The sequence below is a fragment of the Schistocerca gregaria genome, chromosome 3, assembly GCF_023897955.1.
Source record: "Schistocerca gregaria isolate iqSchGreg1 chromosome 3, iqSchGreg1.2, whole genome shotgun sequence".
Classification (NCBI taxonomy): domain Eukaryota; kingdom Metazoa; phylum Arthropoda; class Insecta; order Orthoptera; family Acrididae; genus Schistocerca; species Schistocerca gregaria.
This window is the reverse complement of record NC_064922.1, coordinates 696,139,473-696,159,838: the sequence shown is the minus strand read 5'-3', so window position 1 is coordinate 696,159,838 and position 20,366 is coordinate 696,139,473. Positions and strand designations below refer to the sequence as shown.

At 41.3% G+C, this 20,366-nt stretch overlaps 1 protein-coding gene across 1 annotated transcript in view; it reads left to right on the top strand.

Annotated features, from left to right (window-relative positions):
• LOC126355943 (venom carboxylesterase-6-like) overlaps positions 1 to 20,366 on the top strand; it is a 131,099-nt gene that overhangs the window by 77,120 nt on the left and 33,613 nt on the right. Inside the window, exon 7 of the mRNA XM_050006527.1 lies at positions 16,073 to 16,239. Within this exon, the coding sequence (XP_049862484.1) occupies positions 16,073 to 16,239 (167 nt within the window). The remainder of the gene's footprint in view (positions 1 to 16,072; positions 16,240 to 20,366) is intronic.

The following is a 20,366-nucleotide window of genomic DNA, read 5'->3' as shown; positions in this document are numbered from 1 at the left end:
GTGTGTCCTTTGCCAATACCTCTCAGCCCATAAAAACACCCAATATTTACTTCAAAATGATTATCTTTACACTTATCAGAATTCCAATATGAATGAGTGTATTTACAATTGGCACAATTAATGATAAGTTTCCTGGCTAGTCATTGTGGCACCTCACTGTCTTCATGTAAACTAACTGGCCCTTCACATATTTTACAACACACACACTCACCTAACACCCTTGTTAGGATGTGTCAATCTACCAACATATAACCTAACTTACTATTTACGTCAATTTCGTTTTGAGAAAACTGTGTATCACAACGTTTCATTTTAATATTCGAAGCACTAATGGGTGTTTCTCTAGATACTGACGGGTTTGCCTGTATTTCATTGTCTGTAACTTCATACGGCACATGTTGAAGCGCAATGTTTATCTTTATTCAAAACTCTATTACCATGAAATCCACATCTCTTAAAAACGCTTCGTTTTGGCGTCATACTTTACTTTTTGAGAGATTTACCGATATATTCATCACTTTACCTCGGACTTCGACATACAACGCGTGTTTATACTATGAAACGACTTTGTTTTTGACTGTACTACCCATAAAAACACGTAATGTAACTTTCATAACACAGCAATCCACAGCCTTATGTATAAAAAATTACCGATTTTATTAGATCTTGAAGTAATTCATACAAAAATTTTAACATTTTGAGCTGGTGTAGATTATATTTAAAAAATGAAATAAAATACTTACAATATAAATTTATACGTGATATGTATATAATTTTATTCGAAAAATTACAAATATTATAATGAGATAAAAATCCGAAAATGTGAAAAATATTTTTTGCATTCTAACTCCCCTTAATATAATTCACTCAGCTTCCACACGGGTCTTTTAATGCCCAATGCCAGCATCTTGTGTTACTGGTTGCCACAGAGCTCAGTCTTTTCTTACACTTGATACTCCACATAAAAATAATCATGATCATAATCAGTTGGTCATAATAATCACTGGCAGGAAACAAAAACAGGAAGAGCGAGCACTGCAACTAACTTACCATGTTCACTGACTGTCATGTTGTCGTACGCAATGAGCTCTGCTCAGTTACCTATTTGTGTCTGTGCCTCAGTAATTGTCACATTTTAAGATAAACATTCATTCACAGTCAAAATAACTTCGCCACCTAGGCGAATGTTACTTTGTAGTGTTCTTATTCAGATTTAGCCAAAAAGCGAAGCTTAGTCGGAAATCTTGTTGGACTGCAACTGCCGACCATCCGTAGTGCTCCCACAAAACCGCTTGAGGCATCAGCTACCATCATTTCCCTTAAAACAGACACTTTTTACCATTTAATTTTCCAGATGCTTTCTGCTCATGCACACTTTCGATTTACACTCTTCTGCAAATTTTACTCACGTCCTCTGTTCTAATTTAATCTTTTTTTCCCAACTGACTACTTGTTTACCCTTCCACAGACTCTGGCCGACCAGTCCACCTTCTCCATCTCCAATGCCTGTCCGCCTGTGGAAGCTGCGTCGTATTTTTAATCTACTCCTGGCATTTGTGTGTCCTTCCGCCTTCACGTTCTTGCAAGTCACCGTGCTGGCCTACCGCGCCCGACTAGGCTCTTATCGTAACCCTTCGGCACGCTACCTCAGCTCTGGCCATCAGTCTATCTGCCATCCCACTGCATTCTAATCGGCGCTCGCTTAATTAAAAAGAACTTCAGTTTCATTTCCCGTACAACAACTGGGTTTTTTTCTGTAACCACCTCACAAACTTAGCTATTGCATGAAGTTCTTAAAACTGTTGCTTGTCTGAAGTGTGTTCATTCGTGCAAAGCACATCGCCACGTTTCAACAGGAATCTGACGTAAAGAAAATCACGATCTAATATTTCAAGTGTTTATTTCGTGGATCAGCAACTAGCAAAAGCAAAATCATACAGCGAAAAGCCTGATCATATACTAATACAACAAACGTAATACTAATGCCAGCACGTAGGCGACTTCGAATGTGCATTCTTAAAATAGGGCAGTGGTACTGTATCACAGTATTGTGATGGAGTATAAACATACAGGTTGTACGACTTTTCCCGTTGCTATAGCTGTTTTCTTCTCCTCTTACTCTCAGTGTTTAAAACTAGACGCCAGACGGTCACGGGATGCGCCGTGTTGTTAGTGGCGTGCAGAGTGCTGTTACATGCAGGCAGTATCGTATGGCTATCGGCTACCTATAGAGCGTTGCACATAAAGCTCTACATTGCATCGTTGCCTACAAGTAAACTAAACACGGGAATTCTGGAGGATGCTTTGAACTTTCTGTGGTGATGTTCTGTGATTCTAGATACTTAACGTTAACCTCGGTTATGTGACACCTGTCTGTTACAGTTGCAGCCGTTTTTCTTGCGGAAGATACTTTTTGTGCGTCTCGTAGCTTAAACATACAACTAACCTCTCCTTTGACAACTCTGTAAATTACATGTTCCTAGTAAAGGCTGCAAATCGTTCTCACTCTGTACAAAATCTGTTACTCATTTTATCTCATAATTTGAAATCGGTGAAACATAACGATTAGTTTTCCAGAAATCAGAAACCAGCTTTCCCAATAATGAGCCACTGGGTGGTTTCATTAATGAAAAAGATATTGTGAATAGGATAATTTTGGGTATTATGTCGCATCGTTATGCAGCAGCAGATAAATTAAATTGCAGTTTAGTTGCTACAGCGTTTCATTATCACGAGGCCTAATTCCCAGAATTATCTTACTTAAAATGATACTCGCCACAGAGCCTAAACCCCTAAAAATTATTATTTGTTTATTGTAATTCAGTGACAGGACACTTGTATTGTAAAGGTTACTTGTGGTTTACTGTAGCCATAGCCTCTTTGAAAATCACAGTTTGATGTAACACTCCATTATTTTATCATCGCCCAATGCTGTCTCTCAATGCACAAGCTCATACAGACAAACACCATACAGATATGCTACACATATACAGCAAGTCATCGCCTTTATTGTGGACAAAGATATATATATATATATATATATATATATATATATATATATATATATATATATATATATTCTTTTGGATACACTATGCTTTCGATTACCTGTCTTAGATACATTGTCCATTCCAGTAATAACTCTTATTAGATCTGACCAAAGCCTTTGGCAGTTTTCCCTTGTTTGCTACACACACAGACAAATAGACTACTACAGGTACTTACTTATCGTTATATGGGACACAGTGTCTATAGTTAAATGAAAAATATTTCATATTTATCACTTTAGACCCAGATTTTATGGAGGTTTTCTGTGATTGTATGCCATATGCTGCAACTGGAAATCTCCTATGAAATTTTCTGAACTAAGATTCTTTCTTCACCACACGCGCCTCGGTTACTGATTAGCTGAAAGAAAACTTACTTCAGTGGGTCATAATTCGAACATCACTTACATTTACTTGAAAGAAAACTGTTTGTACAGAGGGTCATAAATCGAACAGTTTTCTCTGCTTGTAAGACGTAAACAATAAAAAGCACTAAGCACTAAAAGAAAAAAAGAAAAGACTAGCAACGTCACACCTGCCGATGTCTACCAGATCCCATTTCTTCAAGGAAGGCTGTCAGTGTGTTTGTGCCCATCATCATAAATCGATAATTGTCTCAACTCACCACTGAGTGGCAGTAAATGCAAACATACATACATAAATATATGTATCCCTATACCTGTAGCAACACAGTTTGTAGTATAGACTCGGCCACGGCGTGCAAAACTGCATATGAGCACAGTGTTCCGTACCCGTGCGGGACGAGGCTTGTTCTCTGTCAGCTTGGCTCGGTCCTTCTACTTCTACATCTACATCTACATACGTACTTCGAATGGTTCAAATGGCTCTAAGCACTATGGGACTTAACATCTGAGGTCAGCAGTCCCCTAGACATAGAACTACTTAAACCTAACTAACCTAAGGATATCACACACATCCATGCCCGAAGCAGGATTCGAACCTGCGACAGTAGCAGCAACTTGGTTCCGGACTGAAGCGCCTAGAACCGCTCGGTCACACCGGCCGGCTACATACGTACTCCACAAACCAACTTGTGGTATATGGCAGAGGGTACCTTGTACAGCTCCAAGTCATTACCTTTCCTGTTACACTCCCAAAATGAACGAACGAAAGGTTACCGGATATACACCTCTGTATGAGACTTAATTTCTCTTATCTCAGTGGTACTTACGCGAAGTGTATTTATTTTAATTTTTATTTTATTTACTTCATTAACAGTAGAGAGTAACCCACCGCCTTGAAATGTCAGGTGGGTCTGGTGATTCTGAATCTAACAGCAAAGACTTCTCATTGTTACAGTCTTATTGTTATATGATTGTTAATGCTTTTTAAAAATGATATAAAGAACATAATATATAAATATTTCTCTGAGGTTACAGCGAACTCAATGCCTAACAGTTGTTATAATGATTCCATATAATTTGTTATTGCCTAGTTGATGAGAAAATAATTTATGTAATACAAATGTCAAAGAAAAAAAACAGAAAATGTAATACAACGAGTGTGGTGAAAATAATTTGCAGTATGTAGAGGGAAGTGATATGCTGTATTTGAATGAGTAATATAATCTAAGCAGCATGTTCGTTGATAATGGCCTATTTCTACCTATTTAAGATGAGAAAGTCTCGGTACAGCCTCGGGCTATTCTCATCTGAAATGATTTGTGCTAATGTATGTTTACACAGATTATACAGATGAAATACTGATAGCACACCTCATAGTGGAATACATGAATTTTAGCTTTACATGAGAAATACACTTATGCTTGTAATTTGTTAGTAGAAATAGAATATAGTTCATTAATACTTGAATGCATTATTCCTCAAATAACTTAATACATTACTGATACATAAAATTCAATGTTTGTAGCTTTGAATAGGGAAGAGAGTATACTTCTATCTGCACACAATAAGACGACCAATACATTACATCTTCTGTGCAGTATATTTTAAACACTATGCAGTATGTCACTGGGGAGGAGAAGCCTCGGAATAAAAGCTCTTCGAGCCTTCTCCTCCCAAGCGACATTACCTTATTATTGCAGTCTTTGTATGTGGTGCCGGTGTTTGTTTGTTTTATGATTGTTGTTTTGTTTGTTATTCTGTTGTGATATGCAGTGTTATGCATTGTTGGTTTTGGTCCCTTACGTATTGATCCCTTCTGAGTTACATTCACCTAGTGTTCCTTCCTCGGTTTCGGAATCTGTGGTCGTGTTTGTGTCCTCCCATGCGGTTTGTTGTGTTGTTTGTGCTTGTCTTCGCCTCCTTCCATATGGATTTTGGCACTTGTATTCTGCGTGCAGACCTTCGATGCAATATCGGCTACGCTATTTATTGTGTTCCAGTCATAGGGATTACATATTATTCTGGTGATGTCATTGTCGTTCTATATGGGTCTCACTTGTGCTAGCGTGTTGCACAGCACTGTGACATGTTCAGGACCCAGTTTCTCCGCATACGCATACGCCATCGTTAGTTAGTCCCATACGGTTTAAGTGTACCAGATACGGCCTGTGGCCAGTCAGGAAATGGACCATCCCCCAGCTTGGGTCGACGTGTTTCAGTTGTTGTCTTTCTCGTACACCAGGAAAGAAGGAGAGTAATCGGTGCCCTTGTTGGATGCATCCCACTCTCTCTGCCATATTTGAATCCGCCATTGTTTCATTTGTGTTTTGTTCATAATGTTGGTTCCTGTAATTTCGGTGACCTTAACGAACCTGACCCTCTTAAGCCAGTAAAGTCCAGCTCTATAACGTATTGTTATGTCTATAGGGCTGGTCCGCATCACAACGCAGTGTCTGTAGTGACGTGGTATTGAAGGCTCCACTCATTCTCAGGAGTACACTACGTTGACCTCGTCTTGCAATTGAATTGTTATTCTGTATGTTCAGTCTGTGAGCCCAAGCACTTGCGGTGAAGCATGCAGTGGATTCAAATATCGCAGTGTGATAGGTACTTATCGTCTTAATGGGTAACTTGTACTGAGTTAAGTTTAGTCTTGCTAGTTTGTGCATAATTTTGGAGGCTTTGCCAATTTTATATGATGGTTGAAAGTCTGTTTTTCGTCAAGATGCAGTTCGAGATAACGTGTGGCTTGTGATATGTAATGTCATGCATTGTTGGTTTTGGTAAATTACATATTGATCCCTTCTGATCCCTTCTTGATCCGAAGAGGGATGGACACCACAAGCTGACAAAAGCTCTGGATATGCCTATTAGTATGGTGGCCACGTTTTGGGTTCTGTTGGCTCTTTGTCTTGTGATTTTCTGATTATTACTACATTGTCTAATTTTAGAATTGGATTGATTTACCTTTCCTGCAGCCGAACTGAAGGGGCGTTAGGCCTAGGAGGCGTCTGTGCGATTGTAAACGGTCACACAGGAGCCTTTCCTGTAGATTGCCGAGAGTGTTTAAGAGACAGATCGGTCGGTACGTTTTGGGTTCTGTTGGCCCTTTGTCTTGTGATTTCCTGATTGTTGCTACGTTGCCTAATTTTAGAATTGAATTCCTCTGTAGTGTCCCTCTGAGCAGTAAGTATACAGTTTTGTTGGGAGCCATTTTTAATTTATATTCTTTGCACCAACTGTTAATTGTATGAGGCAGTAGCTGGCAAAGAGGGATGGCCACCGCTATTTAGTATGGCGGCCACGTATTTGTCTCTGATGCTATTTGTAACTGTCAGTGGTTGGTTGACGGAGTCTCCTGTTGATCTACCTTTCCTGAAGCCGAGCTGAAGGGGCGTTAGGCCGAGGAGGCGTTTGTGCGATAGTAAACGGTCACACAGGAGCCTTTCCTGTAGATTGCAGAGAGTGTTTAAAAGACAGATCGGTCGGTACTTTTTGGGTTCGGTTGGCTCTTTGTCTTGTGATTTCCTGTTTATTACTACATTAGCAGTTTGCCAGAGGTTTGGTATTCAGCCTGTTAGTAGTGCCTCGTTGAACATGTTAGCAAGAAAAGGTGTGATTTGTGTTACTGTTTGTTTTAATGCTTCTGAAAGTATTTTGTCTGGACCAGGTGCTTTTTCGGTTTTTAAGCCTACTGATTGCCGTTGCGACTCCTTCTTGCGCGAATGGTATGGTTGCTCAATCACTGATGTATGGTTGTCTCATGGTCTCTCTTAGGTCAGCGTGGTACCGCTTAGCTTGTGTGAGATCGTCATCTGGGAGGAGACTGTCCAGAAGATATTTTGCTGTGTTTCTCCATCCTCTGATCATTGTGCCGTCAACTTGTTTTAGTGTTGACAGAACTGTCGGTGTCTTAACTCGTTCTGTTTCTATCTGGAGTGGTTGTCTCCAGATGTCGTTCTGTAGCAGGGTTTTTACAAAATTGGTCCAGTAGTCTTGCCTTGTTGACAGAAGTTCTTCTTCTGTAAAGTTTGGAAGGTAGGAGACGAGGTACTGGCAGAAGTAAAGCTGTGAGGGTGGGGCGTGAGTCGTGCTTGGGTAGCTCAGTCGGTAGGGCACTTGCCCGCGAAAGGCAAATGTCCCGAGTTCGAGTCTCGTTCCAGCACACAGTTTTAATCTGCCAGGGAGTTTCATATCAGCACGCACTTCGCTGCAGAGTAAAAATCTCATTCTGGAAACATGAATGTGGTTTCTTTAAAATCCAGAAACACACGTCCATGTGCTCTCACGGATGCCTTGTATACTTTCTCTATGTTTAGGCCCTCTCCCCTTGTCGCACATGCCTCCCTTAAAAGCTTAGATAGTTCTTTGAGGTTCTTTGGCACATATTCAACTCTTAGTATCATCCTGTTAGTTTGTTCTGTAGTTGGGAAGCACATTTTATCCCCATTTCAATGCTTAGTTCGTATTACATAGCGAAGAGCTGTTTCAAATATATCCTTGTTTTCAAGTCTGGTAAGCCGTAGGTTAACTTCTAAGTTTTCGTAGGTTACATAATTAACGGTATTCAGCTTGGGGTCCTAGGTTGTGTCTGGATGGTGTTCTTGACTGTTTGTTTGTTCCTCCGACTTCAAGTAATTTTGTATTGCTGCTCGTCTTTCCTGCTATACAGTTTCTGGTAGTATGGAGTTTTAATGTGTTTTCGCAGAGCATTTCAAAAAATGGTTCAAATGGCTCTAAGCACTATGGGATTTAACATCTGAGGTCATCAGTCCCCTACACGTAGAACTACATAAACCTAACTAACCTAAGGACATCACACACATCCATGCCCAAGGCAGGATTCGAACCTGCTACCGTAGCAGGAGCACGGTTCCGGACTGAAGGGCCTAGAACCGCACGGCCACAGAGGTCGGCCGCTGAACATTCCTCTGGTGTATGCTGGTGGCAGTAGAATCGTTCGGCAGTCAAGTTCACATGCCGGTTCTCTAAATTTCCTTAACAGTGTTTTGCGAAAAATAGTCACTTCCCTCCAGGAATTCCCATTCGAGTTCACCTAACGGTAACAACTGTAGTAGCCCTACTCTGAAATGTTTCGAAGCATTACTTTAATGCAACCTGGTGGGGCAAAGTCGATCATCTACTTTTCCTACTACTGTCTTTATGTGCCCAACCCATTTCATATTGCTTTCAAATAACAAGGTACACTCAGAAATGGCTAATAAACTGCTCATGTGAACCGACAACATAAGAGTTACCTTGGTCAGATAAAGAAAGGAAGAGCTTCGACTGGTTCGGTTACGAGATAAAGACAACAACAAGTAAAAGGCTGTTGTCGCTTCGATATAGGAAGAATTACTTAAGCGTAAACGGGTAAGAAAGCTGTCTATATACAGGCGACCAGAAAAACGACGTTATCCAGTGACACCTGTGGGCTGAGGATGACACGGTGGCCGGTCAGTACCGATGGTCCTTCATGACGTGTTCGAGCGGTGTTTGGTGTTAGAAAGAGACCGTTAAATGGCCTCGCTCTACAAGCGGTGAGATGATATATGGCACTGATACGTATAAGCCAGCCAGGAAGTATGATATGAGAACGTTATCAACACACAATTCATTTCCTAATTACAGTTTTATCGGTACCATAACTTCTCACTTAATCCAACATAAATGTCGTTACGCCGGTAGTGACAGTTTAGTTAGAACGTTCCTACTTTTATTTTATTTCCACATAGTGTAAATTATCTGTTACCTGTAATGGCTTACGTCAGATAAAAATGTTTCTGACCGCCTGTTTGCCCTTCAGATGATACGTAAACGTCGAGGTGAAGGAAGTAAGTTGAAGATTTGACGTATCAGAAACGTTCTGGACATAAACTACTCTAATGTATCAAGTATACTGCTATTTGGTATTAAGGGCGAATATGCATTATTTAAAAATGATGCTCAAAACGACTAGCTTCAAGGGTAACTTCAAAAACTGAATGACACTGTATTGTCTGTAATAACATTTATTTGCAACGGTTTTAGGTTTTAAAGGAACTTTACGGCAGCTGTACAACACACAAAAACAGACCATATGCGACAATGAAAACATGGCATGAAACACACAGGCGAAGCAACAACAACCAAATACTGAAAACATCACATATGGGTCACATGTCCTACGTGTCCTGGGAAACCAACAAGAAACACATGAACTGCCAGCAAGATCCAAAGATACTAGACAAATCAACCTCAACAAATGCGATCTAACTACTCGTCACAGCGTGATATTTCATTCATCATTGCTCTACATCGTTTTTCGGTAGGTATGAGAATCATCAGTTCGGCAGAATGGTGGTGTCAGCGCTGTTTATCCTCCACGATCTAGCGATCTATCATCACAAGCCTTTATGACTGAACTGGAAAGAGAGAAAGATGAGAGTTGCCGAAATCTGCTATGCTGTCCCATAATGGGTGCTGCAGTTTTGCTGTGGAAAGACATTAGGACATTGTGCAGGTAGAATTTAAAGACTTAGTTAACGATCAAAGAGCGAAATATTACAACGATCGACAAAAGGGATTCATCGTTCTGTACACCTCGAAACACATCGTGCTAAATTTGCAGTAATTTGATGAAATTGGTGATAGGAATAATAAATTTTCTGAGTTTGTACGCATTGTTACACCCTCAGTTGCAACAGCTTTCGATGAAACTGGAAGAAGAGTATGCAGACTTTATACGTTATTGTAAAGTACATTAGTTACATCTAGGGGCATGCCTGAAACTTTTTTACGCTTTAAATTCAGTACTGTTAAAATCGTGAAGGAAAAAGAATAGTAGGAACGAAAACTATAACACCTGGAAAGCACTGCACGTCTCTCATTTTAAGTGAACTTCGACTGGGGACTGTCCAAAGTGAAACATTGCAAGGTGACAGCCGCGCGGGATTAGCCGAGCGGTCTCAGGCGGTGCAGTCATGGACTGTGCGTCTGGTCCCGGCGGAGGCTCGAGTCCTACCCCGTGCATAGGTGTGTTTGTACTTAAGATAATTTAGATTAAGTAGTGTGTAAGCTTAGGGACTGATGACCTTAGCAGATAAGTCCCATTAGATTTCACACACATTTGAACATTTGCAAGGTGAGTAGTAACTTACTTCTGATCTGATGAGGATGATTTTAAAAAAATCGCATTGTAAGAGAAAAAATCTGACAAAAGCCGCGGCCATTTCTCTAAACTCACTGGCGGTAAAGAAAATGCGAGTTTTGCTGAATTCAATGTGTTACTGAAAGAATTACAAGAAAAGTTTTTGAACTGTTTTAGAGACTGTTTATCTTCACAGTTTTCGAGCTGTTTTATAGACTGTTTATCTTTTCAGTTGAAAACACCGGTACGCATGTACAGGCGGTACTGATGGATCTGCAATGTAATTCTCGTTTCAAAACAATTTTTTTTTTCTGTTAAAGCTGTCGGAGATGTCTATGTTATTTTCCTTGAGAAAAGTTTCTACGTCTCCATTAATGAGGTTGCTAACGAGATAAATTATTTCCATAAACTTATTTGTGTCAAACGCTTTTCCCGATTGTGAAACTAGGTAAGTCACAATTACGAGACAAACTTGAGTTCGGAAATCTGCGAAGTTTTCTGCATCTGTCCGTTTGCCTACCTTTCCAACCAGGTAAGAATTATGTTACGTAGAGGGTGTCCATAATTAAAGTTACAGTTTCAAAACACTGTAGAAAGCACTGCTCAGAATGACGTCAAATCTGAATAGCTTGGGGAAAGATCCTGGTACAAATAAAGATTTATAGGAAATTTGACCAACAGATGTCTCTGTACGCGTCAGAATGTACGCATCAACAGATGCGCGCATACGGCTGTTCCTTAGTTTGCGTCCGAGAGGCCCACCTGACTGCCTCCATGAAAGCTCGGGCACTGCTGGTAAAGCTCTGTGGGCTGGTAATCCTGTAGTAATTTCGGACACTTAAGGGTATGAAAAAATACATTGCTCCTATCTCTGTTAAGGATTTGGAGAAAATGATTACAAACTTCGAAAATACAAACTCTTTTGAAGCCTTGGCAGGTCCTTCCAGTTTTAATCCAGTTTCTCTCTGTCGTGTTTTGGTGCTTGCTGTATGTTTTACGTAAGAGCAGTGTGTGTTGTGTGTTGTCGTCCCATGTGGCTTTCATACTGTGGACGCCATTTGTAATTATACTCTTCGTGTGCCATTGTTTCTGTCAGGTGGATTTTATGCAGGCATGCCACGCTGAACTACTCCTTTTTTGTATATTTTAGCTCCAATTGCTTTCCCTTGCCATGTGTCAACATCATCTTTTATACCCGTATTGTTTGTATTTAACATTTCTCCTGTGCTAGTTTCTATAGCCGCTTGGTTGAAGAGCGGCGTGTTATGCGCTACCATGCTGCCCACACGGGGCACGGATATAAAATAACAATAAAGGAAAATGTTCTTTTGAAGTGCAATGTGGCAGAGTGAGGAAAGCTGTTAATTCGACATGTATCGAACTTGTGGTCACAGCACTGCAGCAGGGGTTGGACAGTGGTATGCCAACATGCAGTGCACGGGGAACTGCCGGAATACTGGACATGCCAGCGAGCACAGGGCATGAAATTCTACGAAAAATCCTGCATTATATTCCACACAAATCATTCATGTTGACGAGTTGCTTCCTGCTGACCTGTCAGGAAGACAAACATTCGCTCTGGAATTTCTTGCTCACATGAAAGCAGACAATAAATAGCCATGGAATATTCTGTGGACTGACGAAGCCAGTTTCCATCTCTTGCGGCTGTGGCGTCCCCTGTCCCCTTATTGTTGTCGCTGTTGACGTTGAGCCGCTACTGCTGCTACAGCTCGGTCGGTGGAATGGAGACGCGACGTGCAGTGATGGTTGTCGCCGTCGGATAACGTGGAACAGCACCTGAAAATCTCTAAACAAAATTGTTCCTCGCGTAATGTACGAAAGTCCGTTAGCGAGTCCACACAGTCTTCTCAGCGATGCGAACTGCTGATTTTAATTGTCTGTTATGGTCTTATGAAGATTTGCTATGCCGGGATGGTCAGTTATTGCAGTATTGAGTGAATCATTCATCACCGGCTTCGTGTCACATCACTGAAACGAGGAAAAATTCATATGCGTTTCAGTATCAGTAGTTATTGTTACGTTGCTAGGCAGAATTGTTCTACGGCGTGACGCAAATCCAGAGATAATCTATAATGCAATCTTGCTTTCATGCGCCTTGATATTATTTCGCTAATTCTCAATGTTCATCAAGTCACTCTTTCAATTAAAATGTTCACAGTTAATTAGATTCCATTACTGACGACAATTTTATTGTTCCTTCTTAGCAGTTAGTTTATAATCATCACACCACACACACACACACACACACACACACACACACACACACACACCGATGGATCACATCAATTACGATTCTTTTCAGTTCGGTAATCGTGGCAATTAGGACAACTTTTACAATCGACGTATTTGTATTATCTTCGTGTGGTAGTATTAATGTTTCCTACTCCAGGCTAATCAGCTATTGCAGTGTTCGATACTACGTCCATTCTTCGCTGTAACTGTTCACTTTGATGAAGGTTGGGTCCAACAATAATATCTCCAATAATTAAAGTTCATTAACTTATCGTACACTATCAGAATATCACTTCAGTTCAAGTTCTCAAGTCAGAATAACTGAGAACAAAGTCCGCGCATCTCTGTCACATAATATTACTTTTTCTGAATAGAAAAAATCTCGTAGCGTTCCGTTTGTAGTACTGTAACTAACGGTGCTCTCTCGACTTGATAGCAAGCAAGCTAGCAACCGACTAACGTTCCCATGACTGAGCATTGTAAACGCATTGAATTTCCTTTTCGCCGCTGTTACAACTCTCTTTCACAATAAATGTTATCTGTGACCGACATATTACTTTGGACTAAACTTTCGTCGTACTGATTTGCAGTTATTACTGAGATATTTGATAGCTAATTAAAAATACCTTTATATCATAAAACATTCAGTAATTTTTGAAATTGGAGTTCATCAAAACTTTAAGGTGATATATTATTGTCAAAGTTGTCGTAACTGTCAGGATAACACTGTTCCCTACTTTAAATTATCATGACACTCTTATTTGGGTTTTCGGGTTTCTTAAGGTGTTACATGGAAAATCCGCACGCCCGTCAACCAGTACAACCTCATTCTGCAAGGGCGACTCTGCGGTGCAGGTTGACGGAATCGTTTAAAGTAGGGACGTATGTTTGCATGGAGATGAGTCCTGCACGTTGTTACGTGAATCGTCACTGGTAAGGGCTGTGATAGTCTTTTGCACACCAATGTGGTTCCACCATGGATGTGTGAGTAGGGTCATTTCTATGGAAGACAGCGCCCCTCCTCACACTGCACAGACAGTGAAGCGGTTGCTGCAGCGATGTTTCAAAAATGCTAGAATTATCAGCCGTCATTTCCCTACCGACTCGTCGTCCAGATCACCTGATCTTAAACCGTGTAACTTATGCCTGTGGTCTTACGTGAAAGATGTTTTGTTCTGTGACCCAAACACGTACGTAGCTGCACTGAAGGAACACTTGCGCAGCGTATTCCGAACGTGTTGAAGATGCTGTTTCTCGATTTCAACTTGTGACATAAAATGGTGGCCTGCTTACTCAACATGTCTTGCACCAGTCTCACGGGTGTTATAAACGGGTGTCATTTCGCTTTTCATGCGGTTTTTGGCTCAAAGACTGTTAAAAACTGATGTCATTTTTCTTTTATGCTGGCTTTGGCCTTAGGACAATTAACACCCGATGTTTCCCATGAGATGAGGTACGACCTGGCCTTGGTAGATTGACTTACCTACGTAACAGTGCGAAAGCTGTTGACTGGCGAAGGTGTGCTGTCAAACATGGTTCAAATGGCGCTGAGCCCTATGGGACTTAACTTCTGAGGTTATCAGTCCCCTAGAACTTAGAACTGCTTAAAACTAAATAACCTAAGGACATCACACACATCCATACCCGAGGTATGATTCGAACCTACGACCGCAGCGGTCGCGCTGTTCCAGACTGTAGCTCCTAGAACCGCTCGGCCACTCCGGCCGGCGAAGTTGTGCAGTTATGTAACTGAACAGTTTGGATAGTGTAATGTGGAACTCAAACCATTGCCGTTGGATTGCGATTCATCTGTCATTTGTAGCCGACCCCATTTACGTTGAGACTCTTACAGCGCCATCTTTAGGTAATTTTGTATGACGTTTCCCCTGCGTCAATAATACGTGTTCAGCCGCGCGGGATTAGCGCAGCAGTCTTGGGCGCTTCAGTCATGGACTGTGCGGCTGGTCCCGGCGGAGGTTCGAGTCCTCCCTCGGGCATGGGTGAGTGTGTTTGTCCTTAGGATAATTTAGGTTAAGTAGATTGTAAGGGACTGATGAGTTTAGCAGTTAAGTCCCATAAGATTTCACACACTCACAATAATACGTGTTCGAACTTGACTCCAAATTCAGAGGTGATTCCCTTTCTACAAGTATTCAAACTGGAACTTTAATTATGGACACCCAATATTGCCAGCCGCTGTAGCCGAGCGGGTCTAGGCGATTCAGTCTGGGACCGCGCGACCGCGACTGGTTCTAGTCATGCCTCAGGCGTGGATGTGTGTGATGTCCTTATGTTAGTTAGGTTTAAGTAGTTCTAAGTACTAGGGGACTGATGACCCCAGATGTTACGTCCCATAGTGTTAAGAGAGAATTGAACACCTAGTATTCAGTGTGCCAAGAATGATTAAATAAAGCACAAAATTTATTTTGCTTGTGAACTATGTTGTGGAGAGGTGTGAAATACGGAACCAAACCACATGCATTGTAACAGAATTACCATCCAAATGCGGCATGGTCGCACCTCTTCCCCCTCCGCAAGCTCAGAAAGTGTAGCATGGCAGTGTGGAAGAATGTAGTCAGGTGAGAGAACTGCGCACACAGGCTGGAGCACATCCCTGATGTAAACCCATTAAAACATTCACCAGCGTAGTTGTCAATCATACAGTCTGTTACTGAGTATAGTCGTTTCACAGCTCTTTGACTCGAGACCAGTCCTATCTGTAGCAGATTACATTTTATAGGAAAGTGATTACACCACTGTTGCAATGTTAAAGAGTAGTAATAGTCTGAAATTTAGTCGCTAAATTATGAGGAGGTATTTATAAGTGCCTATCACATTGCAGTTGATTATATACTGTTATTTACTCTTTTCCTCCAATTTCTGTAAATAAAGTGGCATTAGTTTTTAGCGTGAAACACATATTATATTTCGTACCCACTAGAGAAATTAATGCACATATCTAGCGAGTACAGCCGGCTGCGGTGGCCGAGCGGTTCTATGCTCTTCAGTCCGGAACCGCGCGACTGCTACGGTCGCAGGTTCGAATCCTGCCCCGGCATGGATGTGTGTGATGTCCTTAGGTTAGGTAAGTTTAACTAGTTCTAAGTTCTAGGGGACTGATGACCTCAGATATTAAGTCCCATAGTGCTCAGAGCCATTTTCTCTAGCGAGTACGTTCTGTCCATTCATCACCGAATTTTTTTCAGCATGGTTCAACAGCTTGTAAGTCTTTGCAGTCATTATCCGCTTTCAACTAATAGTTAACATTTTTATTTCAGCTTTTGTTTCAAACGAGACATTATTTCAAGAACTAAAGGATAAGAGTGACAGCCTGTTTCCCATAACATTACTGTATCACACGTCGTTAAATGCAGATCTGATCACTAAGAAGATTCGGGATTTCTATTTCCCTTCTAAGGAGTTCACACTTAGCACCCTCAGTGATGTAAGTATGATAGCTTAGCAACAATTGAAAGCCTCATCATATTGGCAGGCACTAAATTATTCCTGTTCTTATCTTTGTAACATCCTTGCTGTCGCAGTACTGCGTAGCTAGCCATTTCTTTGAATTTACAGACATTTTATATACCTATGACACACTGTCAAAGTAACATCGCACTCATTTACCACCATGTAGCCGTTTTCTGTCACCAGATAATCTCCATTAGTTTACAGTTATGTGTTTCCACAGGACATTATGAAGAATAACTTGCAACCTAATGGCGTACTGCCGTTGTGCATGTATACGAATACGAATGTTTGAGCGAAAATTCAGATATGCAGAAAACCTAGCAGCCATTCACTTACAGAAGGTCTGGTAGAATAACTGAAGAAGCCTGGAAGTGTTCATTAAATACCTTTCTGAATTCAGTGAGGCATACAGTATGTGACTCAATCGGACGATCTTTCTTTTGCTCCTTTACTCTCGTTCCGACCCACCTTCCAATAAAAGCGTGGATGGTCTGCTCACTCCAGAACCATTCTGGTCTTCAACAAAATGGTTAGAAAATTGAGATAGGTTCTAGAAATTGAAAGAGGCCCAATATTTACACATTTGTTAGAACTGTTAATAAGATATTTCTCGAAGATATTTCTCGAAGATATTTCTCATTGATGGTGTTACAGATATCGCTGTTTTTGACTTTTCTTGGTTTTTTATTAGCAAAATACATTGATCAGGAAAATGTTGTGACCACTACCCACTGTGACGTTGGATGCTGCCTGGTGGCGTTGCGGGCACGAGACTTGGTAACAAAAGTATGTAAGCAGAGCAGACACAGACAGGAGATCACTGTAGCGAAGATATAGGCTGCAAGAGGGGAATTCCATTGAGATAAGCGACTCTGACAAAGGGCAGATTACTATTATGCAGAGCCTATGAACGAATTATCTTGAAAATGGTGAAACTGGTCAAATGTTCACAGAACATGAGTAGTGGGGCTACGGGATTTCTGATGCAGGTAACTAATGCAAACGGCATCTGAGTTCCTCCCTATGACGTCATACCCCCCTTCAGCCACTGGAAATTGCGGGAAATAAGGCAACTAGGCTACCTCCTCCAATCTAACCATACCACTCCCACCATTCCTCTGATATCACCTACCCTGTTCAGCTACCAGATAGATAGGTTAGGGTAGCGTACATTATTTAATGTTTGTTGGGAAACGATAATTCTGTACTGGAGAGGAAGGGAGAGTATTTATTTATTTATTTATTTATAGTTCAGTTGGGGTACTTTCAGTAATCTAACATGGAGATGTACGTATGTTCACCTCGACGTGTAGGGATTGACTGAGCTGGTTCACACAACATCCACCAGAGGGCGCTGCTCACCTCCAACACCCCTCCCCCAACTCCTATGATGTCATGCACCCCCAATACCCCACCGCCCCTGCAAATTCTGAGAAGTGGTCAGTCTCTATCCAGCTACTAGAGAGGAAAGCTAGGGTAGTGTACTTCATTTACTATTATTTTTAGTGGGAAACTGACTGCTGGACCGTCCTCCACACTCCGCCACCCACCATCCTCAATTTCCACTGTCGACCACCCCCAGCCCCAGTTTTTTCTGATTTTGTGTTTATCTGTTCAGCTGAATTTCTAAGACTGACTGCCCTAGTTCACAATACAGTCACCACAATGAATTAAAACTGTCCTACAACCACCCCACACCAACCCCCCCCCCCTGCCCCCCCCCCTCTTTCTACCGGCCCAGTCTTCCATTTTTGCTGATCATTTGAGTGACTTAGCCAGCAGTGCCACTTGAAACTGTTCTACAGATGCCCCACTGAGAAAAAAGCTTAGCCGCAGGTGCAAGTATTACTACATGACCAAATAACATAACTGAAACAGTATAGATTGGCGAGGAATGCTGTATGTGTGCTTAAATGAGATTCACCACCAAGATTTTTCACATCAATACATTCATGCATCTCATGGTAAATGCTTCACTGCTCTCAGAAAAAAAATCATGTAATCCAACAACTAAACACCACTCGAAACCAAACAGCCTTGATGTTTTAAATGCATACACAAGCTCGCACGCACATATCACACTAACTGCTTCCCCGCTCTTGGACGAAAAAACATCGAAATTAGCGTCAAAAAGCACCACTCATAAACAATTAACCGTAATGCAACATACATAAGAAATTAGTGAAAAACATTGTAGTAACGTCACACAGATACCGAGAAACAACTCGCTCACCACCATAACGATGTGTTCTTTTCGGCATGTGGTAGCAAACAAATAACACCAGAACCACCACTACCTCTTTCCTCTGAAATCTTTCCTCCATCCCGTCCACCCCCTAGCCCTTGCAGGAGTAGGAGCAGTTCTCTGATCTGTTCCAGAACATGTTGCCGGTGGTACACAAAGAGTTCCGCGAAAGTCAGCTGAAGTTCTTTATTCTGTGAATGTATTTATGAGCCCCTGAAACAACAACCATATTCCAGAGCACCCTCCAGAACACTTTTTCAGACGACCGCTGCCACCACACATCCCTGATTGCTGTGGCTGCAAGCAGGCAGTGTGGCTACAGCCGGAGACAGAATTTACAGCGGAGCACGTGGATTGGGCGCTGAGCACTATCGACGCAGACGACTTCTAAACATATGAAATATGCCACCGCTCTAGTGGACTAGAGAACAAAGTGGGAGAAAGAAGGCTGCAGTTTGTTTGTCTAAAAATGCATCTGCAGCCGCCTAGGAGAGACACACACACACCACACCGCCAGCAGTTGCCCCCATACGCTCTCGCTATTCTGAGGGAAACATTTCAGTATAAACAGTTGTGTTTAACATCAACACACCTCTGCTAAGCACGAATGAATTAAAAAGCACAATCGCGCCGATGTTAAAACAGTCATATTTCCACATAAATAAGTGCAGTCCATTTTCTTTTAGTTTTATGAGCAAAATCTGTATAGTTAGAGATCATTCCTCATGGATAAGGTCTTTACACTCATTTCATAAGATTGAACGGCATCTATACAGTCATTTTTGCATTTATCTACATGATGCAATTCACGTCTGTCTCTCTCTCTCTCCCTCTCTTTCCACGCTTCTTGTCATTTTGTGACTTCCGTTGATGTGAAAAAACTTGGCCCTGCTGCCAATTACAGATGAGCAGACTGTGGAGGTCTGAGCTCTATAATGATACCTCTGACAGATTTGTTAACTTATCTCACATCTCCTATACATGTCTACCACGCATAAAATCGAAATAGCTTCCAATATTATGTTGTGAAAACTAGCGATCACTGCTAAATGTCCTCGCTGTTTCAAAATTTCCAAAGGACGAAAGAAAAAGTGACAACTTTAAACTCTAAATTAACAACTAAGCTAACCGATTTCTTTCAGTTTGATGGACTAAATTACATGATTTGTGAGCGTCCCTGGTGTTCAAATCAGTGTCTGTGAATATATTGTCGTGCATGTTGGTATTAAAAACATTTCGGACGCATGAAATAACATGACAGAGTACAGACTTTCACACTATCTATTCACATATCGGAAAAACACTATCATTTTATGTTCGGAAACAACAAGCTATAATTAAAGAGAATGTTGTTTATACACTATGCCAGATCCCACTTTTCCAGTGCATTGATATATCGAGCTGGAATTTACGAAATGTAAACAAAACTCGCAGGAAGAACCGGGCTGATGCAAGCAGACGTCCCAGCAACACAGCCGCCAAACGCCATAATCCCTTACCAGGGGCACGTGGCAAGCTGGTGGACCACAAAATAAAGAGAGACACCTTGTCACCCTACAGAAAAAAGAAGAGTCACATGTGTCTTTTTTACTAAAATATGCAACTGAGAACGCTGTGTCCCGTACCGACCGCAGATGTCTCCGTTTGTGTTCGCTGTTCTGCGATTGGAAGTTCATTTAAACAGTTGTATTTATTGTCCATTTACCTCTTTTAAGCTACCTTCAATTTAAGAAAACCAAATTGCATCCTTTGCAACTGAATTTAGTCCCACCCACGTAATTTTCTTTGCACATGTCTGAAGACAGTAACTTTACATTCTAACAGCATAACATTCCGATTATCATTTATAGGTGCAT